The sequence below is a fragment of the Ceratotherium simum genome, chromosome 14 (assembly GCF_057802395.1).
Source record: "Ceratotherium simum simum isolate JZ-2026a chromosome 14, ASM5780239v1, whole genome shotgun sequence".
NCBI lineage: Eukaryota > Metazoa > Chordata > Mammalia > Perissodactyla > Rhinocerotidae > Ceratotherium > Ceratotherium simum.
The window spans coordinates 35,308,718-35,334,084 of record NC_141913.1 but is presented as its reverse complement, the minus strand read 5'-3'; the positions used below and the strand labels follow the sequence as shown (position 1 = coordinate 35,334,084).

Here is a 25,367-nt window from a genome sequence, read left to right as displayed (position 1 = left end):
TGGGTTTTCTAAATAGCAGAGTTTGGAAATTAAGAATATTCTGATGAAAAGTTGCTCTTACACACCAGCTTGATATGTCTGTTAATTAAAGTGTTGCTCAGCCACACTCTGTAACCAACGATCTTGCAGTAGATCCAACTTTGCTCTTACAGAGTACTTCTGTGCCACATCCTAGCCTTAAAAGCTAAACACCATCCAGAGTTTTCCTTCTGGTCCCTTGAGATTAGCCACTAGAATGTAAAATCTGCCGGGAGAGCAGCTGGATTGAAGCATGGTCGTTCCCTTGATCACGTTCATACTCCCTTTCCAGCAGCCTTTCACCGGTGTGTGTCTATATTCTCCTTCAGACATGGACAGCCAGACCCGCCACATGGCCCTCAGCAGCCTCTTTATGGAAGTCCTGATGATGATGAACAACGCGACTGTTCCAACAGCAGAGTTCCTCCGGGGCAGTATCCGGACCTGGATTGGGCAGAAAGTGCACGGGCTGGTGGTGCTGCCCCTTTTAACAGCAGCCTGCCAGAGCCTGGCTTCCGTCTGCCACATGGCTGAGACCACAGAAGCCTGCATCACTGCCTACTTCAAAGAAGGTAAGAGAATGGTCATCTCAGGCTCTTGTTAGATCGGTCTCTTCCAGGGAAGATTAAAGCTTTTTCTGAAAGAGATACCTTTCCAGAGCCTTCCCAGTGGGGGATTGTACCACTCTAATTTCTCTGTATATGTTGTTGATGTTTTAGAATCTGTTTTTTCTTTTTCGTAGAGATCTGCAGTTAGCATGAGAACCTATGGCCCATGTCTGTTGGTACAATCATGTTTCAAGGGAGGGAACCTCTAATTCATTTTACATTGGTTTTGGAGTGTCACACCAACCCTTTTATGATAGGCAAGTCACAGGCCTAGTCATAGTCCTCAAAACAAATGCTACAAGCCAGAATTTATATAATAATGATCCACTATATTAATTTTCCCTATTTTATCACTTGTTAAAATGAGTTTTCATAGAAGTCTTTTTATTGCTTTTTGTCACATCTTTTAAACCATTATGAAGAATAGTCGTGTGTCCCGTGTCGTTCCCCCCCAACCCCCTGCCTGCCTTTTGTCTTTCTTATTCTCTACCTCTAAACTCTCAGATTCTGGAAACAACCTAATATGGTTAAGACTTGCCTAGAGCAGCACTTCTCATCTCATACCAGATGCTCATCATGGTGCACTCAGTGGGAGAGAAAGAAGAGTGTTAGAGTGAGAATGCCAGGAAGTGCCTGTAACCTGCCTCCTGCCCTTTCTTGACAACCCATGAGCAATCCATGTTCCCATGTCCCCCCATGGAAGGTGCTGTGCGTGTTACCACATCACCCCGCCTTCATTCCCCCTAAAGAATTGAGAACCATTAGGATAACACTCTTGCTTCAAATTTGTTTGTTACTAAAATCAAAATTTCTTTTTTCAATTTGTGAAACATTTTCAAGAATTTCTGTCGATATGAGTTAAACTAAGCTTTAATAAATAAAAATGCTTATGGATAGAGTAATAATAATTTCCCTTGGAAAAGCATAAGTATTTATAACATACTTAATGGTATTAGGTAAAAAAATTCTTAGATAACTGGGACAGGCAGAGTCTGTATGTGATTTTAATGATCATAATACAATGAGAAAGGTAACTTATGAAAATGCAGCCCTGAATTCTGATTTCTTAACCCTCTACAGTGGCTAGCCAGGGCATAGGTATTTAGCATGAGGGCTTTGCAGTCTTTGTGGCTTCTAGGACTAACGTGAGCAATGTTTTCTTGACATGAAGCTTAAAGTGAAAAGATTCATTAGTTAAATAATTTGATTCTTGCTTTTGTCTTGCTGTCTCCTCTTGGTGTTCTTTTCTTAGGCTCCCTCAATCAGAATTTAGGATGGGGCCCCATTCTGGTGTCCCTTCAAGTTCCTGAGCTTACCATAGAAGAATTTCTGCAGGAGTGCCTGTCCCTTGGCAGTTATTTGACTCTTTATGTCTACTTGCTTCAGTGTTTAAATAGCGAACAGACTCTGAGGAATGAAATGAAAGTGCTGCTCACCTTAAGCAAGTGGTTGGAACAGGTCTATCCAAGGTATGTTGGCCCTCCTGCTGCTGTATCAAACTCACTGGATTTGGATAACTTGGAATTTAGGGTTTAAGTGTTCCCTTAAGTGCACAGAACCAAGTTATATGTAAGAAACAAACAAGGCTATGAGGTACAGTGACACTTGTTTTAGAAAGATTTTTACTTGCATGGGCTAATTTTGTGGGCAGGTTTTTAATTTCCTAAAACAGGTATTTTGAAGCACCACCTTTAGCTTCCTTATCAGCTAAGTAGGTGTAACAGTGTTGACCTCATAGGGTTGTTATGAGGATTAAGTGAAAGAACATAAAGGTCATACACAAGGTCTGGCATGCCATAAGTGTTCAATAAATCATAGCTGTTATAGTCCCATTACTTTATTAACGTTATTAACCAACAGCCCAGGCTTTTAATGTCCTAAATGTCCGTTATACTTAAAACTCAAATGTGGACTTTCAGTTAAATGGGAGTGGAAAGAATCCACTTCTAATTTCATTTTCCTCCTGGGCCTCCCCCCAGCTCTATGCAGGAAGAAGCAAAGCTGTTTTTGTGGTGGCACCAAGTTCTGCAGCTGTCCCTGATCCAGACGGAGCAGAATGACTCGGTCTTGACAGAATCCGTCATTCGAATTCTGCTCATGCTTCAGAGCAGACAGAACTTGCTGGCCGAGGAGAGGCTCAGCTCTGGGATTCTGGGGGCAATTGGGCTGGGCCGGAAGTCGCCCTTATCTAACAGGTAAGGAAGCACCTGCCAGTGCTCTTCTAAATGGGCCCCAGACATCTGCACCTACCTAGGGGGCATGATACTTGAGTAGCTTTTTCAACTTAGGATCTAGGTTTCCCCCAAAGATTAAGGAAAAAAATAGAGTCTGACTACATCTTTATATTTTAAAGAGCATGTTTATTTTTTCCCATTTTTAAAACTTCTGTGTTCAAAGAATTTTTTTAGTAGTATCACTTGTTGTATTTTGACTGATTTCTTTTTGGCTTTGAGCCGGTGATGGTGTGCAGTGTTAGGTTAAAATGCCCCGGTCAGCTGCTTTGCTACAAGCACTTTATCAGGGCGATCCAGATCCCATGAGGGACTCAGTGTAGTAGAACTGTTACGATGAATTAGAGTTAACTGATAAGAAGGATAAGTAATGAGAATTTGCCACTAGCCTGTGATTTTATCTCATAATATTTATTTGCATCATGGTTTTCTTTTAAAGCTCTTGTCAGTATTGGAAAGAGCTCTCATACCATTCTGATGTCAGCATTCTTGTGGAATAGCCCATCCTGTTGTTGCAACTTTGGGGACCACCCAGTTAAAACCAGTTAATATCATGTTTCTTGTTTATGGTACAATTTAGCAGGACTGTGTGATCTTGATTCACTTAAATTGTGGTAAAATACACATAATGTAAAATTTATCATGGAAATCATTTTAAAATGTACAGTTCAGTGGCATTTAGTACATTCACAATGTTGTTGCAGCCATCACCACTATCTAGTTCCAGAACATTTTCATCACCCCAAAAGGAAATCCATTAAGCAGTCATTCCCTATTCCCTGCTCCCCTGAGTCTCTGGCAACCACTAATTGGCTTTCTGGCTTTTTGTATATCCTATTCTGGACATTTCATGTAAATGATGGTGTAGTGGTTAAGATTCAGCGCTTGCATCGCTGCAGCTTGGGTTCATTTCCCAGTCAGGGAACCACATCACCATCTGTTGGTTGTCATACTGTGGCAGCTGCCTGTTGGTGTGATGCTAAAAGCTATATCACCCGTATTTCAAATACCAGCAGGGTCACCCATGGTGGACAGGTTTCAGTGGAGCTTCCAGACTAAGACAGACTAGGAAGAAGGACCTGGCCACTCACTTGTGAAAAAATTGGCCAGGAAAACCCTATGAATAGCAGCGGAGCATTGTCTGATATAAGTGCCAGAAGATGAGAGGATGGTGCAGAAAGACCGGCCAGGGTTCCGCTCTGCTATACATGGGTTGCTAGGAGTCAGAATTGACTTGACAGCACTAACAACAACATATAAATGGAATCATATAATATGTGGCCTCTTGTGTCTGATTTCTCTCACTTAGCATAAAGTTCCAAGGCTCATTCATATTTTAGCATTTATCAATACTTCATTCCTTTTTATGACTGAATAATGTTCCATTGTATGGATATACCACGTTTTGTTTATCCATTCATCAGTTGATAGACGTTTGGATTGTTTCCGCTTTTTGGCTGTTGTGAATAGTGCTGCTCTGAAATTCGTTTACAACTTTTTGTTAGAAGACCTGTTTTCAGTTCTTTTGGATATATACCTAGTATTGGAATTGCTGAGTCATATGGTTATTCTGTGTTTAACTTATTGAGGAACTGCCAAACTGTTTCCCACAGTGCCTGCACCATTTTTTACATTCCCACCAGCAGTGTCTGCGAGTTCCAGTTATTCTGTATCTTTGCCAACACTTTCATTCTTGAGTCTGAATTATACTTACATTGTTTGGGCAGTGATAATGAAAGGGAATATTAAGGCTCCTTCTTGATCATATTTAAGATTTTCCTGAAGAGGCTAACAGTAACAGTAGGTCTGGAAATGTGTTTATCTTGTTTTTTAATAGAAAATGTGGTGTTTATTTTAAAATGCTTGCTTTAATAGTCATTTACCTCTTCTGACCTCTCCCTACCATCTAAGGTTCCGAGTGGTTGCCCGAGGCATGGCCGCCTTCCTTTCAGTTCAGGTTCCTACTGAGGACCAGATCCGTTTGAAGCCTGGCTCTGAATTACATCTGACGCCGAAAGCTCAGCAGGTCAGTAAAAACAGCTTTATAGTTAAGGGTTAGAAATTTTCCACCTGGCCTTCCCCAGGAGGCGGGGAGGTGGCAGCTGTAGTCTTTGTACACGATGACATGATGATCTGCAGCAGCACAGCATTCCCGTCAGTGGCCTCCACTTACTGGAAAATGGTTAGGCACTTGCCTGCCTCAGATTTTAAACCAATTTTTGTCGTAGGCATTTGCTTAGAGCACTATTACTACCTTGTAGAAAAAGCAAGGCCATGGGCCAGCCAGTCTAGGATCAAATTTGGTTCTGATGAACGTGACTATGCGCTGACCTGCCACTTTCTGGGGCCTGGAGACTGGCACAGAAGCTCTGGCCCCCATTGAGACCGATGGAGGTTAGCTGAGCTTTAACTTGGAACCAAGGAATTGGTTCCTCTTTTGTGAGTCTGGAGGTTGACCGCTGTTGGCTCTTGGAATAACCTAACACAGACAAAATGGTAGCTGTGAGAAATTGCAGTTCTAAAAACGTGGAAGGCCACGTGGCAGTGGACCCATTCCTGTAACTATTTTCACCTATAAACAGGCTGGCCAGGTACTAAGTTGTATAATATAAAACGGGGGCCAGCATTCTTGAGTGCTTACTACATGCCAGGCACTGTTCTAAGTTTTAACTCACTTGATGTTAATGAGTTAAGGTTTTAACTCATTTAATCCTCATAACAACCTCTTAACATAAGAACTTTTATTACCCCGGTTTTGTGGATGAGGAAATGGAGACAGAAAGTGGCTAAGTAATGAGTCCCAAATCACACAGCTAGTAAGTGCTGGGGCTGGGACTCACTTGGCTGGTCTGGTTCCCAGCTTCACGCTCTTGCCACTGTGCAGTGCTGTCTCTCTAAGTGGTAAATGCTCAGACCCTTAGCTCTTCTTCTTTTGCAGCTTTGTAACATGTAAGCCAGCCATGTGCAGTGTGATGTCTTGGTTATTAAGAGCAAGTATCAAGCAATACAATCAGGTTCTTCCCAGGCATTTTGGTTTATACGATACCCGATAACTGTCATGGACTGACTAGACAACCGCTGTTTGAATCCCTAAGGTCATGTATGAACCATCACAAGTGGGCAGATGAGTCTCCCAAGGGCTGGTTGTGAAGTAAGTGCCATGCATTTGAGGGTACATTTGAGAAGTCCTTTCCTCTCCGGTGTCCACCTGGAATAGGGCTTTTGCTTTAGCTGTGGCCACCAGGTCTCCCAGCTCTTGCCTCTCCTTGCCCGTATTCCTTTAGACTTAGAGCGATGACTCCCCGCACGTACCCGTACATACTTGTCATCAGGATTTTCAGACTTGAAAAAAGTCATCTTCTTATAAAATGATCGCTCCTAGGCAAACTGTCCAAGTAGACCATTTTGGGGGCTAAATTTAAGAGAAGAAAGGGAAGAGAGAGACATACGGACACTATGGTTAGTGCGAGTGCCTGTCCCTATTGATTCCTGCTCCTAGACTGAAGTCGGTTCACACAACAGTCAGCTTTGTCAAAATCCCTTTAGTTGTTTATTTTCAACCCTAAGAATTCTGTCTTCAGCCCCCTGGTAATTTATTTCTAAGCTGCCAGTTCATGTACTATCCTCAGAAAAATCTTCTCCCGCCTTGTTTACTGAGCCAAGCAAATTCCATATTCTAAATTCTCTCAGGCAGTGGCCCCCATAAAAGAGAGGGGAAAGAGTGGGGGACTTCATGGTTCACATTCAGAATCCTAGGGAGTGGGCAAGCTTGCACAGTTGGAAAATAAAACTAAGAACATTGTTCTGATTTTTTGTTTGTTTTCTCCAAATAGTCTTTTTCTCTGCTCTGCTCCCACTATGAAGGAAGGAAAAATTAAAATTATGAAATTAGAGAATATTTAGATTTATTCCTGAAGAGAGTCCTGGGAACATCATCATTTCTGTTGGGTGGAAGCCAGAGGAACTTGATCTATGCTTTATGCTTGCTGGTTGAGAGGACGACCTTATAGCTTACCCTCAGCAGCACTTAGCCATAGGTTTCTTTTGAATTTCATCCCGTTAGACAGTTTAATATGACGTTATTTTGTAGCCTAAGAACAAGCCCAATAGCAAATTAAACAGGTCTTACAGGCTGCTGGTGCCTGTGATTTCCGGTTGGGGTTCCAGGAAGAGAGGCAGCAGACGACCTGGTGGGGAGGGCTCCACTGCTGGCACTCGGGGGAGGTGGACAAGGCAGTAAGACCAGCCTGGCCGCAGCAGTGGCTCTCTGCGGGGAAGGGTTGGGAAACAGCACAGGCCAGGAAGAAGGAAGGCTGGATGTGGAAAGCGGCAAAAGTCGGGGAAGCTTGTGTTGCTGGCCTGCTTCTGCCTGTGGTTAATCAGTGCCTGGGACTGGGTACTGGGACTTCTAAGTCCAGTTCCCTAGGCTTCCCCGGAGGCTCACAGTTGTAGCAGATGATAAAGGTAGGTGTGCTATACCTGCGCAAATTGCATTATATACATCTATGGTTAACCCTCTTGTTTTCCGTGTCTTTTAGGCTCTGAATGCTCTTGAATCCTTGACATCAAGTAAGCAGTATGGTGAATACCAGGAGCAGATATCGCAAGCTGCACAATTTATAAAGCATCCTGGCCATTGCCTCCAAGATGGGAAAAGCTTCCTGGCTCTTCTTGTTAACTGTCTCTATCCAGAAGTGCATTTTTTGGACAACATACGATAGTAACACTGAGGCTCTTGAAAAATGCTGTTGCTGTTTATGTTTACATTTAACTTTGCTGTTGCACAAGTAACTTTGCTCAGAGCTCAGTTCGGCCAATGAGTTAGTTGACTGAGATGCAAATTGAGAGGCACTAGATAATTCTGTTGTGCATGTGCACATGTGTATGTGTTTGTGTTTTCTTAGCTTCTAAAACTTCCTGGGGACTTTTTAGTTTTTATGTTCATCCAACAAGAGAAACTTACTAAGTTCCACTTGGGTGCAGAGCCACTTCCAGTTGCTGGATATCCCAGTCATCTCACAGGACCCCTGGATGGAGTTCTTTTGTATGTCTCCACTTCTGTCTTCTCCTATTTTATTTAGATGTCAAGTCTCCTGTGCCAGATCCAACTACTTTGGGAATCATCTAGAACCCTCACCTTTGAACCCCATTTGTGTTTCTTCAGAGTAAAACAAGCTTTGAAAGTTTCTGCCCTTCTCAAATGTGGGGAAATAACACCAGCTTAAAAATATTATTTCTCTCAGAAGGGAGATAAGAATGCTGAATTAAAGTGAGTCATTGTGTAAAATGTGGCCACTGGATCCTCATTATAATGGACAGCAGAGATGGTGACAAGCCCATTTCCATCTAGCCATGTGTCCTCATGGAGACATCTGTGTAAATTGGGGGTGGTACACTGGGGGTCTGTGGTGAGTATACCATGCACGGGTGTGTTTTGTTTGGTCCACATGGGTGGAAAGTGTAGACAGGGCTTATTCTTTCCAGTTCACTATAGACATACATTCCCTTTGGTCCTACCCCAGCCCATTCCTTCATCCACATCACTTACCTGGCCCCTGTAGATATCTAAATTTGCAACTCTTGATAGACACCAAGTTTGATATCTGAAGGCCCTGCTGTCAAGAGAGACAGAGACAGAGACCTTGATTCTCTGTTCCCTGCTTATTTCTTCACTCCGTATTTAAGCTCAAATGAAGCTTGCAAACCTGCTGAAACACTTTTCTGTGGAAACTGGGTCAGGTCAGGAGACTTAACTGAAATTTGGCTTTTTTTTAGTAGCCATGTGCCTTTTGTTGTTACCAGTTCATTCGTTACCAAAGCCTGTGTGTAATGCCGCCTTGTTCTGTTGCCATCTTCTCTAGTCATTTCCCTCAGGAATGAGCAGTTTAACTTCTGATATCATATTCATAATTCTGTTGGCTCAAAATTGATTTTGTCTGTCCAGCTTGTATAATGTGTCTTTTGCTTATGGGTTATCTGTAGCCTAAGGATATTTACCTAAGCTTTTAGCAGGGGGACAGGGATGTAGGTTAAAAACGGAGTCATAATCTCTTTCAAATATCCTTTTGGAGTGCTTCCCTCAGCATTTAGAGGTGTGTAGGAGCTGTTCTTCATTTTGAACTTCTTTAGTTGGACAGAACAGTTCTGCCTAGCAGACATGCTCTGATAAAGATCATCCCTGTTCAGTTTTGTAGGCCACGAAGTGTCCATCTCAGAGGGGCGCATCTCAGAGCTTTCCTTGTTTTTGCTTCTCTCCATTTTCAGAATCAATCATCTTCCCTGAGCTGTGTATAAGAAAATTTTAGAAGCTGTGGACAGTTTAATGGCTGATTTGGCAACCAAGATTTTATGACAGGAAATATTTTGTGTGCTCTTTTCTTTGAGGAGGATGTAATTATTGATATCCTAGAATGTGAAATTTTTGAGAGATAGTATGTATATTCTAAAGAAAATTATGATTAATCTATTAATTTTTGAAGGTTTATAATATTTATAATGTATTTGGTCTGTAAAAATCATAAAAAAATAAAATCGATCTTTGGTTGTAGCTGGTAAGAATTTGATTTTTAGGGATATCACACTATCTTGTAAAGTACTCCAGTTGTTAAAGTTGATGCAGATTTTTATGCCTAATGTCATCTAATTGATCTGACACTGTAACTTGATTAACAGAGATGGTGGATGAAAATGATTCCTCTCTGACACCTTCATGCTTAACAGTGGAAGGTTTACTCACTGCATAGGTTCCTTTGAGAGGCTCTGGGCTAAGAAAGTGCTTGAAAGACAGAGATAGTTCAGAAGGTGGCAATGCTGCTGTAGCCTCCTGGGAAATAATAGACCTGGGCAACAGCAGCCTGCCCATTGGCTTTCAAGAATAATGAACCTTTGCTTGCAAAAATAGTTGGCCTCCAGAGAGCACATGGCCACAAAGACAGTTATGGGGGCTGCATGTAGATACCTGGATCAAGCAAGACCAAGGCCGCCTCTGTGCTGAGCAGTGTTGAAGGTGAATGAATGAATGTGTGTGTGCCACAGACTTTCTCCACATGTGGCCATCAGTGGCTTCCAGTTCATATAGGAATGTGTAACAGCTTCCTGGTCTCGATGAAAAGCACCTCTTCTTCTCCACTTGTCTCTCCCCACTCTGCAGTACTCAAAGGACGGGTCAGAGAGGCACACTTGATTCCCCAATCTCCTGGCTCTACCACCTAACTCTGCAACAAGTGAACACCGTCAGGGGCTGGAAGGCACAGACACTAAGGGAGGGAGGTCCTGCTGTGTCTACTTATCCTGACGGAGGAGCCAGGACCCACCCTTATGTGTTCCCAGAGCTCCTGGGCACACAGAGGACCTCGGCCCCGAGGCACGACTCCTTTCACAGTTTCATGATCAGTTAGTTGGCTCAGTCATGTCTGCCTCCCTGGGGGCTGGCTGGCTCTCTCAGTTCTTTGAGGGAAGCCTAGTCCAGAAAACGAAAGCCTCCAAAGCAGCCTAACCTCACTTTAACCAAGTGCCAACCTCATTCCTCCCAATCAATCACCAAAATCAGTGTCTCCACGTTGTACAAGTAGAATGTTCATGCCCTTTCTTCCTTTTGAATGAAGGTGATGCACAGATTTCTACTGGATTTTTAATCTTAAAAGTAATGATTTCTTCTGGAGCAGGAAGCAAATGTCATGGAATCATGACTTTTAAAGTCCACAGGGGCCTTAAAGCTTATCTCATCCCACCTGTCACTCAGCAGGGATTCTCAGCCCTGACCCTCCAGCTTCTCCTCTGCCCTTTCCTGTGGTCAGTAGTCCTGTCCCTCTTGGGCAGCCCAGGCAGCCGTTGGCGGGCTGTTTGTAGTTCTGCTCTATAGTGAGCTGAGACTGGCCTCCTGGTGACATTGGTCACAGTTCTGCTGAGCAGGCCAGGCGGGGGCTGCTCTCCTACATCAAGACAGACCTGTGGACATTTTCAGACCTCGTCGCATCTCTGACCCTGCCTGCCCACCCCACTCTTAGTCTTCAGGCTGCATGCCTAGTGCCTTTAATTAGTCCTCTTCCCCCGCAATGTCTAATAGGGCTGCACTTCGGGGAAAAGTTCCCAGATTAGCCCATGTTATTCTAAAAGGGCTGTGCCCAGGATTAGCAGGGCCAGGACTCGAGTGAGACAAACGAGGCACTGCGGGCACAAATTTAAGGTGGCACTTGCCTGCAGGTGCCAGGAGAGTGTGCCTCCTTACATTTTGTGCCCTCAGCCTGGTCCCTGCCCTGGGGGTTGGTCACACTAGTGTGGGCCAAGCAGCGAAGTTCGCTTCCCTGGACACTCGGGTGGCATCGGCTCTCCCTGGCTGTGCCCTATGGTTGGCACATTCAACTAGTGGCAAGTTCAAACTCAGTTTAACATCAGTTGTTGCTAAAGAATGGTCTCGTCACCTATCTGCTTGATAGGCCTAACAGTAAGGCCCTTTGCACTTATCCTTTAAAACTGTCTGCTCTTCATTTTGGGCCAAACTTTACAGCTTATTTTGAGATAGTAGCTGAAATTTTTCTGCTCAGTTAACTTTGTCTTACTAAGCAAAGTGGAGTGTATGATGTTGGAAATAAGCATGTTGCTTAAAAAAAAACAAAAGGTCTCCTGCTGTGATCCTTTTGCATCTGGGTCGTGCTGGGTCAAGTTCTTGGCTTACAGCCAGGCACTAATACTGACCCTGTTCTGGTCAGCGATGATCCTCATATGTTATAGAGTCATCATGTGTCCTGTAGATGCTATCGTCCAAGTTTCCTTCAGTCTGGATAGGTTCCTGATTTCTGATGACAGTTACTTGAAAAAAAATCAAGTTAAACTACTGACCCTATTTTGGGATAATGAAATCACTAAGGAATGTTGTTGATTATAACTTTTATTTTTTAATGTACAGATGTCATATCTCTCATTGAGCACTGAGGGTTAGAATTTATTTTTCTTTTGATGGCTTAAAAATCACTCATGTGGCAACAAATATTTCTTAAGTCTGTTCACTTCTTTTTCCTTCTAACATGTCTAGTGTGGCCTTTAAAACTTATTTTGGTCATTAAATGTGCAATATTCACTTCTTATTCATTGTTGAGCATTTTACATGCTTGTACAAAGGATGAGTTTTTATATAATGATGAGAAACAGGAAGAAATGAGAATTGGTTAAGTAAAATTCTACAAATAAACTAGATTCAAATTTAATGTACACATGGTGGACATGTCTCATTTTTGGCAAGTTGGTTGGCAGATCTTTTCATCCAGAAATCACACTAAGAAAAGTGTGAAATTAGAATGGTTGTAATGGGTAGAATCTATATTCTGTGACATTTCACCAAAATGGACAAGGCCTCTACTTTCAAAGTGAATTTAAAACTTGGGGGGTTGAAGACTTGGCATGGACAGGAGGCCACCTGGTGACCCCAGAGAGCCCAGGAGAGCTATGAGGGTCTGTAATGTGGTTGTGACCTTGGTAGGAGGAGGGACATGAAGCTGCACAAAGGCTCCGCCACCTGAGTTCCTGAGTGGGGGTGCTAGTGCCTCTGGGATGGCCAAGCTGCCAGGGAAGGGCAGCGTAACCTGAGCTTGGTCGTGTCTGCTCCGGAAATCACTTCAGCATTGGAATGCCTGGGAGTTCATCATTAGTGTTTGTTTTCATTAACAGTTGTAAGACACATCTGGAATGGACCAGAGTATGGTGGGAGGGTCTGCACATTTGATTTGGGACTAACATCAATTTGGGATTTCTCCTGGACAGGGCCCTGTGTGTATGGTGTGTTTCCCCCACCCATCCACCCTTGTCAGGGTTTGGCTTCCCTTTCCAGATAGAACCACAGGATTTATGGGTTGGAAAGTGGCTTAGAGGCAAGTTGTCCCACCTCCTAGTGTAGCAATCAGGTTATGTGTCTCTAGACCAGTGAGCTTCCTTGCTGGTCTAGAAATGCACGCCCAAAGAAATGCAGTTGGAAATGGTCCATGTCATCATGGGGCAACTCAGAATTAGAAAAGGTCTTCCTCTAAGGATGAAGGAGCCAAGATCTTCCTCCAAAGATGCTCTTCTTCTGAAGATAGCCCTCTTCCCTCTCGGTCTTCCTTTGCTAGCCTAAACCCTTTTAGCAAACAGACCGGTATTCCTGGTCTGTTGGTCAGAGTGACCAACATGGTCTCTTGCCTGGACACCATATTTTAATATAGGCTAAATTTGTGGCTTAGACCAGATTTACCTTAGAATCTGTCAGCCTTCCCTGGTTGACTTGCTCCCTGCCATGTCCTCCTTAATCAATCTTTCTTACGGCCCTTCCCTCTACCTTCATTACCTTCTCTTCTCCCTTCTTCTGGCTCTTCTGCTCTCTCATCCCATCTTCCTCCTCCTCCACCCAAGGTCACAGCCAGCAGCCTCTGGTGGAGGTGTGGAGCTGAGTGTCTCCATAGGGGCTCTCCTGGGCAATATTCAGCCCTGGGGACCCTTTGAGGTCACTGGCACACAGGACTTGAGGACAGACTGTGGAAGACTGAGGTCTGGGGGCCCAAACCCTGGGAAATCCAGAGAGTCCCAACCTCAAGTAACTCTGTATCCTTGTATTGGCAGATCATGTTTTTCTCCCTTTAGTTCATAAAATATGATGAAGAGGAAGGGGCACAGGAGAGGAGGAAAGATGTGTGAGAGAAACCCTGGGAAGGAGAAGGCAGCACGTGGGTGTGGAAGGAGCTGGGACCAGAGCTCTTGTCACTAAACATGTGTGACGCTGGCTAGCTCACTTTCCTCCCTGGACTTTTCCCTCATTTTGAAACGAGGATAATCTCTTGTTTTTTTGTGAGAATTACCTGAGATCATGGAGGTGAAGGAGCTTTGAGGATCACAAGGGGCCCCAGAAACTTAAGGGGCTGTTACTGTGGAGGGGATTGGGCTGGACCTAAGTGGCCTGGGCTGGAGGTGGGACAAAGCCCAGGATCCCTAACTCTTGGTCTCCAAGGTCCCTCTGGCCTGAAGGCTCTGTGACTGGTGGGGCCCGAGGGCCTACTCTGACCCCGGCTCTCTCGTCCAGTCTGGTGAGGGGGATATATGTGAAAACTCAGTCCCACTGAATGCCATTTCCATCCCAAGGCAGAGCCTACCTTCATTGTAGATTATCTCATGGGTGGTGTCTTCTCATGGAGCTACGTCTCGATTTAAAATTTAGGTTATTAGCTCCTTGAGGGCAGGGAAAGTGTATGGCTCTTGGTGGATCTGGGCAGGCACCTGGGCAACTGTCGCCTCTTCCTCCCGCTGCCCATCTCCAGGAGCAGTCCCATGGGCAGCGGGTAGTGAAGGGCAGACTGTGGGTTGTCAGAAGCCCTTCTCGAACAAATGGGCTCACGTTCACAGAGCACTGTGCAAGGAAGGGAGGGCTCTAGCCCTGCACCCTGCGCCACACTGGGAAGTCCTGTCTTGAAAACACCAAGTCTCCTAGGCCACTTCTCTCCATGACTCCGTGGCTCTAGGACACTGTGCTGACAGAGCCTGTTGCCCGTCGCTCTAGTCCTTACTTGCCACCGATAGAGCCTGAGTGCTCTGAGAGGGTCGGACTGAGGAGGACATGGGGCTCTGCTCCACGCAGACCTCTCAGTGAGAGTGCCAGTCTCCGAGGCCAGCCCAGGGGGTCTGGTGGTGGTGAAGTGCAGACCCCTCACCACACTCCCCTTCTGCCCCTAGAGCCTCTGCTTTATCTGGAGACCAAGCAGGAGGCTGCCTATGCACTGGGGGAAATTGTTACAGGGGGTGCCAGAGGGACCCTCTGCTGCTCCTCCTCAGTGTGCTCCCCACGGCCATCACTGTGTCTGAAACCACTCCGTCAGGGGTGCATTCCTTTGAGGAAGGCTGCTGCTTCGGTTTCCAGGGAGCCCTACTTCAAAGTGCAACTACTACAGGAGGGACCTCGTGTTGTTAGCTAGCACACTTACACATCGGGGGACCTAGAGGGGGGGTCCCAAACTTAAGCTTAAGAATCACCTGGAGTCAGCTGGACCCTGCTTAGAAACAACCAGCTAAAAAAGACATTTTGAGGAGAATCGGGGAAATATGAATGTGGGCTATAAGACAATATTATTGCATTGTTGTTAACTTTCTCAAATGTGATAATGGCATTGAGGTGATGGAGGAGAATGCTCTTGTTCTCAGCAGACACAGCTGAGGTATCTAGGGGTGAAGTACTGTGATGTCTGCAGTTTACTCTCAAATGGTTCAGCCAAATACACACACACACGTGCATTAAGCAAATATAGCAAAATGTTAGTAACTGTTGAATGCAGATAGTGGGTATCTGGGTGATCATCTTACTTTTTCAGCCGTGTGTGTGTGTGTGTGTTTGAAAATGATCATAATACAAAGTTTGGAGAAAAATCACTTGGAAAATTTGTTTAAAATTCCAGCGCCCACCCTCAGAGCCTGTGATTCAGGAAGTCCAGGTGGTGCTCAGAACGGGGACTTGAGCAGGCTGCCCAGGTGTTCCTGATGCAGGTGACCCTCGGAGCCCTCTGAGGAAACACTGCTCTGAGATCCCAGGGTCCCAAGCTGGAAACCCCAGCCCCAGAGCATCATGGGTCTGGAGCAGGTACAGTGGTCAGATGGGCGAAAGTAGCCATGCTAAGCAGTGCTGGCTAAGGGAGCCAGCACCGTGCTTGGCCGCCTTGCGCACCCTGATCCTTTCTGCTATTCTCAGCCCTGTTCGGGACAGCACTCTCCACCGTATAGGAGCCTCCCATTGCTGCAGCCTCAGCTCTGGCCACACGCTGCCTCTACTCCCTTGCTCTAGCAACTTTCGCCTGTTTAAGCATCATGCTGTGTCCGACCTCCTGGCATTTGCTCAGACTGTCCCTTCTGCTTAGAATGACCTTTTTTCTTACTTCTCAACCTCCATTCTCCCCCATTTGCATGGCCAACATGTACCATCTCCATGTTCCCTCCTCCAGGAAGCCTTTTCAAGACTGGGTCAGTCACCCCTTTTCATGTGCTCCCATAGCACCCCCAGCATACTGTTGCCCTCATGTGACTTTCCACTTACTGGTCTGTGTCGCTCACTCCTGGAGAGTCTTACTGTGGAGTGATCAGGGCTGTTCCCAAATGTTTCTGGCTTTCCTCCTTCCAGGTACAATGTAGGGTTGCACTGCCTAGAACCTTGAGGGTGAGTGGGGCATGTGGCTAGTTCCAGGAAATGAACTATGATCACAAGTGGGAGACCCTCTAGAGCTTTCTTTTTATCTCCAATCCAGCAATGCACCACCTGAGAGATGGCAGATCCCTGGGAGCCTGGGTCCCTGAGTAAGCACAATGGGCAAAAAAACCTCCTGGCAATCTATAATGGGCATGTAGCTTTGGTGAGAATAAATCCTAATTGTTTTCAGCTACTGTGATTTTGGGGTTTGTTTGTTACTGCAGCACAACCTAGCTCAGGCTGACTGATACACATGCCTTATTCATTTCTGTATCCACCAAACCTGGTCCAATTCCTAGCACAAAACAGATATATAAGAAATAATTCCTATCACTCTTTGTCTTGGCTGCAAAACTGGCCTCAAAGACCAGGCAGATGTTCCAGGACACACCACTCCTGTGTCCTTCACTTCTTCCCTGGTTACAGGACTCTCCATGGAGGTCTCCAAAGTATCCCCACACAAGGAGGTACAAATGCCAACTCCTCTGACCTTTTAACAGCTCAGACAGGCTTCTGGATGGATCCCAAGTTAACCATAAGCCACCATCACCCGCTAGCCCTGAAGAAGGCTCTCGTGAGGAGGGGAAACTTGTAACCCACTGCCCTGCTTGTTAACTTGTGAAGACCCCTGAACCTTCAGGCTATCTCCCCAGAAAAGCATCAGAGAGAGGACCCTGAGCTTACCCTAGGTTACCACTCCAATGTTTGGAAAAGTTCTGAAGGAAAGAAAGTTTGTCCCCATTGCCTCTTCGGTCCCCTGTTTCTGTGGCCCTTTCCTCTTGCCAGCTCACCCGGGTCCCAAGCACACCTCCTCCCCGTCTCCCTGACCCCAAGGACTGCAGGAGCTAAAACGATCAACAAATTCACTGAAGTGTGAATACGGAAGGCAGCAGCCCACAAAGTCAGCCTGGCAGGACTCGGGCCACGGGGTGAAACTGCAGGTGTTTTGGCCCCTGCACATCCTGGGAGGATGCTGGTCGTAGAGAAAGTCAGAGCTGCAGCTGCTTTATCCACAGGGACCCGGAAGCCCAGACTTCCCCTCAGGCCTCCTGGCTTTTGGTCCTTGAGGAGAGTGGATTCCAGATGCTTTCAGATGCTGTGTCTTTCATTTCTTTTTCCCAGGGATCCCAGCTCAGGGCAGTGCAGAGCAGCTGATGGGGTAAGAGGTGGGCAAAGAGTGTTACAGTCACAGGGGAGGGCCCAGGAGGCAGGGGAACCAGGCTTCTCCTTGCCACCAATTTGATGTTCCTCGGACCACAGGTTTGCACAGCCCCAGCCCCCAAAGCCCCAGCCCCAAGCTTGCTCTTTGGAACCCTTGTTCTCAGCGGGGTGGGTGTGGGTGCCACACTTGTCCAAGAATTCTGCACGTCCCAAGGTTGTTCTGCAAGGAAGAGCCCATAATGCTCCTCACATCTGTACACGGTTTTGTACTCCCCAACCCTTCGCATCCATTATTTCCTGAGGTCTTGATAGTCCTACTGGCCAGGAGGGAAAAATATTATTGTCCATGTTCAACAGTGGATGAACTGAGACCCAGAGAGGTGAAGAAAGTTCCCTGGTCCACACAGCAAGTCGGTGACAGAGCCAGGATGGAGCCTGGGCCCCGCAATCCTATGACAAGTGTCCTGCCTGCTTTACTATGGTGTTCTAGATGAGAAAGGGTGAGAGGAGCTATTCTGGAAGTTTCACTCTGGAGCTCACACATGCACACACAGACATACACATACTCTTGCAAAATGCAGGCACCAGCGACATAAATATCATGGGAGTTCCGAGAGAGATGTCCATGTAGGGGACCACTGAGCCTCTGTGAGGGGTGTCCTGACCCCCTTGGGGGGTCATCTGGCTAGGGACCAGAAAGGGCCATCCCGGCCCAGCCTCACGTGGGGCTTTGCTCCTCATGGTGCACAAGGGGATGCCGGTGGCTGAGGGGCTTCTCACGGTGAACACACAGCTGTCGGTGGGCCCCGGGGGCTCATCTGGCTCAAGTTTTCATAATTGGACTCCTGAGCCTGGGGCCTGTGGACAGGAGAAAGTTGGCTGACCACCCGATACAGGAGAGTGCTCCCTGACTACTCACCCACAGCCCAGCAATGGGCAGGAAGGAGAGATGAGATGGGCGTTGGGGGCCTAGATCCAACAGGGCCTGGAGGCTAACTGAAGGTTGCAAGCAGGGCAGCGGCAGAACTTGCGGAACAAGGAGGGGGCACACGCAGGTGACAACATCCCAGACCACAGAGTCTCTATCATCTCGAAGGGATCTTGTCTGTGGCTTCAAAAACTACCTCCGTGTTCCTGACCTCCAGACCCACATCTCCAGGCCTGGCTTCCTAAGCTCCAACTGCTTTCCTGACTTTTGGGATGTCTTAATGGGCATCTCAAACCTAAAGGTCCACCGTGCTCGCCTGATCCTTACCACCACCACCCTTCTCTTCTCTCCTCATCTTCATCTCAGTAAGTGACACCCAGGGTTCCAGCTCCAAATGGGCATCCTGGCTCCCTCCCTGGCTCGGGCTGCCCGCCCAGTCCTCTGGACAGCCCTGCCTTCTGTCGGCCCCATCTCCCTGCCTCCACTCCTGCCACCTGCATCCAAGCAGCCAGGCCAGCCTCAGCCCTAGTCAATAGCACCTCACAAATCTCCTGGCCCCACTCTTATTCTGACGGGGCCATTTGTCTGCTTACAACCATTCAGTGACTTCCCATCGCACTCAGAATAAATCCCACAGCCTGCATGCCCTCCCGCCTCCTTCTGGGGTTTCCCCTGAGCCTTTCTTTTTCTTTTTTTGAGGAAGATTAGCCCTGAGCTAACATCCATTGCCAATCCTCCTCTTTTTTTGCTGAGGAAGATTGGCCCTAGGCTAACATCTGCGCCGATCTTCCTCTACTTTATATGGGATGCCGCCTTAGCATGGCTTGACGAGTGGTGCGTAGGTCTGCACCCGGGATCTGAACTCGTGAAGCCCGGGCCACCGAAGCGGAGTGCACGAACTTAACCACTACGCCACCGGGCTGGCCCTCCCCTGAGCCTTTCGATTGCCCCCACCACCCCTGCCCACCCCTCGGGGCTCTGGCCTCAGCTGTCCTCAATGTCGTGTCCTCCAAGAGGACATCCTGATCTAGAGTAGCCACAGCCCAGTGGCCGCCTCCCTCCCCTGGGGCTCTACTTCATCGCTTTGTCCATTTCTTTCACAGCTCTTATTTTAGAATCTAAGATGATCTTGTTTATGTGTTTATTAAAATTCTCCACATTAAAATGTGAATTCTCTGAGGTTGGGGATTTTTGCCTCATCTTTAGCATCCAGACCAGTGCCTGGTACATAGTAGGTAGTCAGTAAATATCTGAACTACAGTCAGCTTTTTGATTTAGGTGCCGTGGTGCAGTTGTAAGTTAGCAAAGAAAAGGGACATTGCACAGGCTTTTGAGAATGTGGGGGATAGCTGAGCAAGCAGCTGGAGAGAGGGGCCTGGGCTGGCAATGTGGCTTTTCCAGTCCTCGGGGCCAGGCAGGAATAGAGTTATGGGAATGCCTGGGTGTGTCTAATGGGCCCTGAAAGTCTGTGTCCCCTCCCTCCCCAACCCAGCATCACGGGCAGACCACCTTGGGTCTCTGCATTGGATTCTTTCTTCTTCAACATCGCCTTCACTTGGACAGACACCCAGAGGAGAGGAGCATGAACCAGAAGGTCAACACTTCCTAGCCAGGTCCTGGACCCCTCACCTAAGCCCTCAGAACCTGGAATGACATTTTGTTCCCAAAGCCTTCAGCAGAGTGTCCGGGACAATGAATGCCCTGGGGTGGCTTTGTGTGGGTCTGCCTGTTCTAGAATGTTGGGCACTACACGAGGAAACACAGCCTCGAGGAATCACATCTAGGTGCAGAGATAAGACAGATAGAAAAATGCCCCTTCAGCACCGGACAGCAGGCAGGTCTGGGAGAGACGCTAGTGTGAGGCCCACAGTAAATGCTGGGAGTGGGGTGGGGTGGGGGTGAAGGAGCAGGTCAGCATGGCCTGGTCTAGCCCAAGATGGGCTTGGTGGACAGAAAGAAGGGGGCTTTGGAAGTCTGCAGGGAGGGCCTAGACCCTGGTCAAGACTGGGACCCCAGCGCTGGCCCTTTGCCTGTTCTTTCGCCTCATGCCAATAGCCCAGAGAAGCCTGCACCCCTTGGCCAGTGGGGACTAGCGTGGGGTGGTGGGGTGGGGTGTGTGGGGGTGGGGTGGCTCACTTACCATGGTGGCGTGTCCTGGGTGACTGCGTGCTCTGTGTGAGGGACAGAGAGAGAGGCGGGGCATGAATCTCTATGGTAGCTTCCAGGCTACAAGCCCTGCCATCCACTCCACCCCACTGTAGAAAGTGGCCTGAAGGGCACATGCAGCAAACAGCAAGCTAGCAGGGTGTGAAGTGACCCGAAAGATGACTGGAGTTAACAAGGAGAAGGACGGGGTGAGGAGCTCTCCAACGGAAAAACCCGCCTTTCTGAGGACCCCACAGCACAGAATGTCTGGTGACTTTGAAGAACCAGCAGGAGAGCCAGCGTGGCCACAGCCAAGACGGCAGCCAGGGCACCTGGGACACATTTTGGATTTCATCTCAGGAGAGTTTGAGGCTGGTGCTACTGACCCGGATGGTCAGAGTGGCTCTGGGAAGCCTCCTCTCTGGGGCACAGAGCAGATTTCCCATCCAGCTCAGGGAGAGCAGTGTGGGGCAAACTGCGGCTCTCTGAAGACATCTGCTAGCTCACGTTTCTACACTTCTGCACGTGCTATTCCCTCTGCGAGGAGTGCCAATGGCTCCTTGTCTTCCTCCCTCATGCCTACTTATTGATGTAGCTCTCACCTTACTTGCATAAAGCCTTTCCTCCTGGCCCCTGAGCAGATGCCCCACCAGAGAGAGACACGCATACCCTGGGCTTCTGCAGTGCCTGGGCAGCATTTCTCACCGCAGATTGCAATTAAGTGCTTACTCGTCAGCATCCCCTTCAAGGGCGGGGAACCATGTCTTATTCATCTCTGTATTCCCAGCACCTACACAGCACATAGCAGGTCCTCAAGATGCTTGTGGTAACATAATGAAATGGTGCTATCTGGGAAAGCCCGCGTGTGGTCAGGGCCTACAGGGAGGAGCCCTTTACGGGGTGCTGGTAAAGGAGTGGACTCCAGAGCTGTACTGTCAAATCTCTATCTCTGTGACTCTAGGCTAGAGGCAAGTTCCCTAATCTCTCTGGTCTCAGCTTCCTTAGCGTAAAATGGGCTCACACTGGTTCCCACCTCCCAGGCTTGCGGCAAGGAGAGGCAAGTGAGATGATACACAGGCGCAAAAATGATGTTTTGGTTGTGTCATGCCAGGTGGTCAGCCAGAGGGTCTTACCTAAGAGAAGAGCCCCCGCCTCGCCCCTGGCACCCACTCTAGCCCCGGGGCGCACTCACCTTGGCAGCGCCGGGCGGTGGCGCGCGCAGCCAGAACGCCTAGCAGCAGGAGCGCCTTGAGGCCGAGGGCGCCGAGCTGGAGGGCGATCGCCGAGGCCCCGGAGGCGCCGCGGAAGCGGAACAAGTAGACGCTGGCCTCGGCGCGGCCCAGGCTGTTGGAGGCTGTGCACGTGTAGCGGCCGTCGTGGTCCAGCGCGGGCAGCTCAGCGGTCACCTGGTGGCTGTGATCCTGACCCGGGCCCGGCACCGCGACCGAGCCGTTGCCTAGGGCCGGGCCCGACCACGCGAGAGCGGGCGGCGGCTCCCCTTCGGCGGTGCAGAGCGCGCGGAAGGCGTGCGCCGGCCCGGGCAGCACCGAGATATTGACGATCCGCGGGGCGGCTGCGGGCGGCGGCCGAGCCGGGAGAGAGGGAGCAAGCGAACTGTGGTCAGAGCGCGCGTGCAGCCGGTATGGGCAAAGGCAAAAGGGCTACCTCTCCCAGACTCCTTTGGTCGCCAAGAGAGTTGGGGGCACAGAGAGGAGGGAGTGAGTGGGCACTCAGGCGCCAGGCTGCTTGGGTCCCAATACAGGTGTGGCCTTGGGCAGGCTATTCCTCCGTTGTATGCCTCAATTTCTCCATGTGCAAAAGGGGGATCACTTACCTTACGGGGCTGTTGAGAAGATCTGGCAAGTTAGTACGTGTGGCGCGCTTGGATTAGGGCCTGGCCTATAGCAAGTGCTCACTAAACAGTCGTTATTACTGTGGTAGCACAGGGTTGGGGGCAGTCTGCTCGTGTGATTTCAAGGGTGCCTCCCTCAATCAGACAATCTCACCAAGACCTAGAGTTGAGACTGATTCACTGAGTCCATGGGACTGTGGCAGAGGCGCCCACCCTGGAAAGAAACTGAAATGCACTGAGAGAGGCGGCCCAGCCAGCCCAAGGGCTCATGGCAAGTTCTTGGCAGAGTCACACTTGAACCCAGAGCTCCTGGGTCTCCCCCAGCAGGGGTTCTGGGATTTAAACAATCTTCCCAGGTAATTCCAATGCGCAGCCAGGGTTGAGAACCACTGCGCTTGGGACGGGGCCCTTGGTTCCCACATCTTTATGCCTCAGGGTCAGGCAAAGTGCTGGGCACACGGTGGGCTCCCTCTGCAACCCCCAGGGGGCCTCGGGGACCCTTCATGCACACATCCCAATGCAGCCTTTCCCATATTTATGATTATTGTTCACGCGTTTTTCTCCCCCCCGTAGTCTGCGAGCTATTGGGGAATATTCACTCTCTAGGAGCTTCATTACAATGCCCATTCCCGGGTCCCACTCACACATCCTGGGGCCACGATTTTGCATTTTTAACAAGTTCCCAGGTGGCCCGTAACCACTGCCAGGTTTGAGACTTCCTGGTCTAGAAGAAGGGATGTATACTGTTCCCCTCTCTATCTCAGCGTTGGGCACAGTGCCCGCACCTAGTAAGCCCTCCGGAGAGGAGCTTGAAGACCGGGAGCGAGCAAAGGAACTGCCCCCGCCTCTGCCGCCCCGCCGGGCAGAGGGCGCTCCGGAGCCGCGGACCCCCGCGCTGCGCTCACCGGTCACGCGGAGCCGGACGCCGTGGCGGCTCTCGTAGCGGTCGTGGATGTCGCCGGCGAACTCAACGCGGCAGAAGTAGCGGCCGTCATCCGCCAGGGCGAGGCGCTCGATGCGCAGCGAGAGGTCGTTGCGGCGCGGGTTGCCCAGCAGCCGGAAGCGGCCGTGCAGGCTCAGCGCCGTCTGGCAGAGCTCGCTGCCCCGCGCCGCCGCGCACCGGAACACCTGCGGGCCGGCGTAGGGCTCGCCCGCGCGCCAGATGGCCGTGAGCGGCCCGTCGTAGTGGCGGTGCGGGTGCGTGAAGGTGCAGGGCAGCACGGCCGCCTCGCCCGCCGCCGCGCTCACCTCGGCCGGCACCTGCATGGACCAGCGCTGCGTCGGGGCACCTGCGGGCGGACGGGGACGCGTCAGCCCTGCCCGCGCAGAAGCCGTGCCGCGGGTCCCCACCCCCGGGACTCCGGAGAGTCCCCCTGGAGGGCCTGGAAACCCCAGGACTCAGGAAGCATCCCCCTCCCGGGGGCCTGGAAACCCACCCTGTGACTTGAGAGGCATCTCCCGGGACCTTGACTTCTATGACTTTCAAGGTGCCTGGACCCTCCCGCCTGTTCCCCGGCACTGTTTGCCTCGCTCAGGGGGTTCCACCTCACCTACTGACCCAGTGATCCAATCCTCTGCCTCATCAAAACCCGCCCTGCTGTCGAAAAGCCCTGGGATCCCGTGGTTACCATAGAGTCCCAAGCTCCCCAAGATGGTGATAATAATAAAAGCACTTACTGTGCACCTCTGTGTTGAGCAGGTTCCCAGTAGTATCTCTCTTAGTTCTCACAAATGATCCTAGAGGTAAGCATAGTTATCCCCTGGTTACATGTTAATAAACTGAGGCACAGAGGTCACACAGCTAGGATGAAGCAAAGCCAGCATTCAGACTCTGGACTGCCTAACTCTACACCAGCACTCTAGTGCACTAAGGACATGGAACGTTGGGGCCCATCCGAGGAGACCAGCGCTCCTATTTACAGAGGGGAAACTGAAACCTCAGGTGGGGATGGTAGGTTTTGAAGTGTAGGGAGGAAGAATTATTCCTCTACCTTCTAGGTTCTTTTGGCTAGTCTAGGAATTAAATTGACGTGAGATAGAATAACAGGAGACAATGGAACAAATTTGATAATATGTATACATGGGAGAAACCCAGGAAAACTGAGTAATGCACCAAAATGGCTGAAGCCACCACCTTAAACACCATCTTCAGCTAAAGACAAAGGAGGATGTTGCCAGTAGTGGTTTGGGACTTCAAAGGGGAGGAAGGCAATTCACATGGAAACGGAAAAGCGAATGTTTTGTAAACAAATGTGTGCCATGCTTTACAATCACAATAAGACATGGAGAGAACTTTGATCAAATTGGTTCCTCCCTGTCTAACACACCTAGTTTGTATTATACTATAGTTATCTATATGGTATTAGCTCTTTCCTGAAACAGGCCTTCTATCTTAAATTTGTTTAGGCAGTTAGGGGGAAAGTCAAAGTTTCTTTCTGAGTCTTTCATTCTCAAAAATAATCAAGCCAAAGAGATACATTTTGGGGTGGCAGATTCTGATCCCCCACATTCCTGCCTTTGAAACTTCAAGTTTTACAGTCCAGTAGCTGAGTTGGTAGATTGTACCATCTCATTGAACAAGTCTCTTAGTCCTAACAATAGGTCAGTCCAGTTAAATTCATTTCAGGAGGCAGTGATGCAGGTGGGTTCCAAGTTAGGCCTATAATGTGTAAGCAAGCGATCAGGTATTTAATAAGAAGCATTTCTATGCAAACAAAAAGAAAACCAAGGTTAATGGTTGGAGCAAATTATAAACCAATTTCTGAGCCCAGGGGACAGCCAGTCAAGAAGATTTCTAGACGTTAGGGTCAAAGCATCTTTTGCAATGTTTGAAATGTCTCTGATGATGTTGTTGGGTGTTCAGGTATCTTTTTGAGTGGCTTACACAGCAACAGGCATGATGATTGTCTAAACATGGGCTATTGTGGTGATATCTCTTAGGTTTATATCAGATTGTTAAGCTTCAGTTTGCAGGGCTTCAGGAAAAAGAGTGATTTCAGTTCTCAATGATTCCAATTGAAAAGGATGGAAAAAATTGAAAACTTTAATTTGGATATTTTTTATTTTATAATTTTATTTATTTATTTTATTTATTTCCCCAAAACCCCAGTAGATAGTTGTATGTCATAGTTGCATATCCTTCTAGTTGCTGTATGTGGGACGTGGCCTCAGCATGGCTGGAGAAGTGGTACGTCAGTGCGTGCCCGGGATCAGAACCTGGGCCGCCAGTAGCGGA

At 48.5% G+C, this 25,367-nt stretch overlaps 2 protein-coding genes across 2 annotated transcripts in view; one reads left to right on the top strand and one right to left on the bottom strand.

Annotated features, from left to right (window-relative positions):
* Positions 1-12,341, top strand: part of EPG5 (ectopic P-granules 5 autophagy tethering factor) — a 111,892-nt gene extending 99,551 nt beyond the window's left edge. The window contains exons 40-44 of the mRNA XM_004422665.3: positions 348-590; positions 1,879-2,095; positions 2,606-2,821; positions 4,769-4,883; positions 7,396-12,341. Of these exons, the coding sequence (XP_004422722.2) occupies positions 348-590; positions 1,879-2,095; positions 2,606-2,821; positions 4,769-4,883; positions 7,396-7,578 (974 nt within the window). The 3' untranslated portion in view covers positions 7,579-12,341. The remainder of the gene's footprint in view (positions 1-347; positions 591-1,878; positions 2,096-2,605; positions 2,822-4,768; positions 4,884-7,395) is intronic.
* Positions 12,342-17,983: 5,642 nt separating this feature from the next.
* SIGLEC15 (sialic acid binding Ig like lectin 15) lies at positions 17,984-23,873 on the bottom strand (the record flags this gene model as incomplete). Its single annotated transcript, XM_004422490.3, has 5 exons — positions 17,984-18,065; positions 20,276-20,306; positions 21,473-21,853; positions 23,038-23,421; positions 23,810-23,873. Coding segments are annotated over 5 exons (942 nt in total), but the record flags the coding sequence as incomplete, so codon positions are not given.
* Between the last annotated feature and the right edge of the window lie 1,494 nt (positions 23,874-25,367).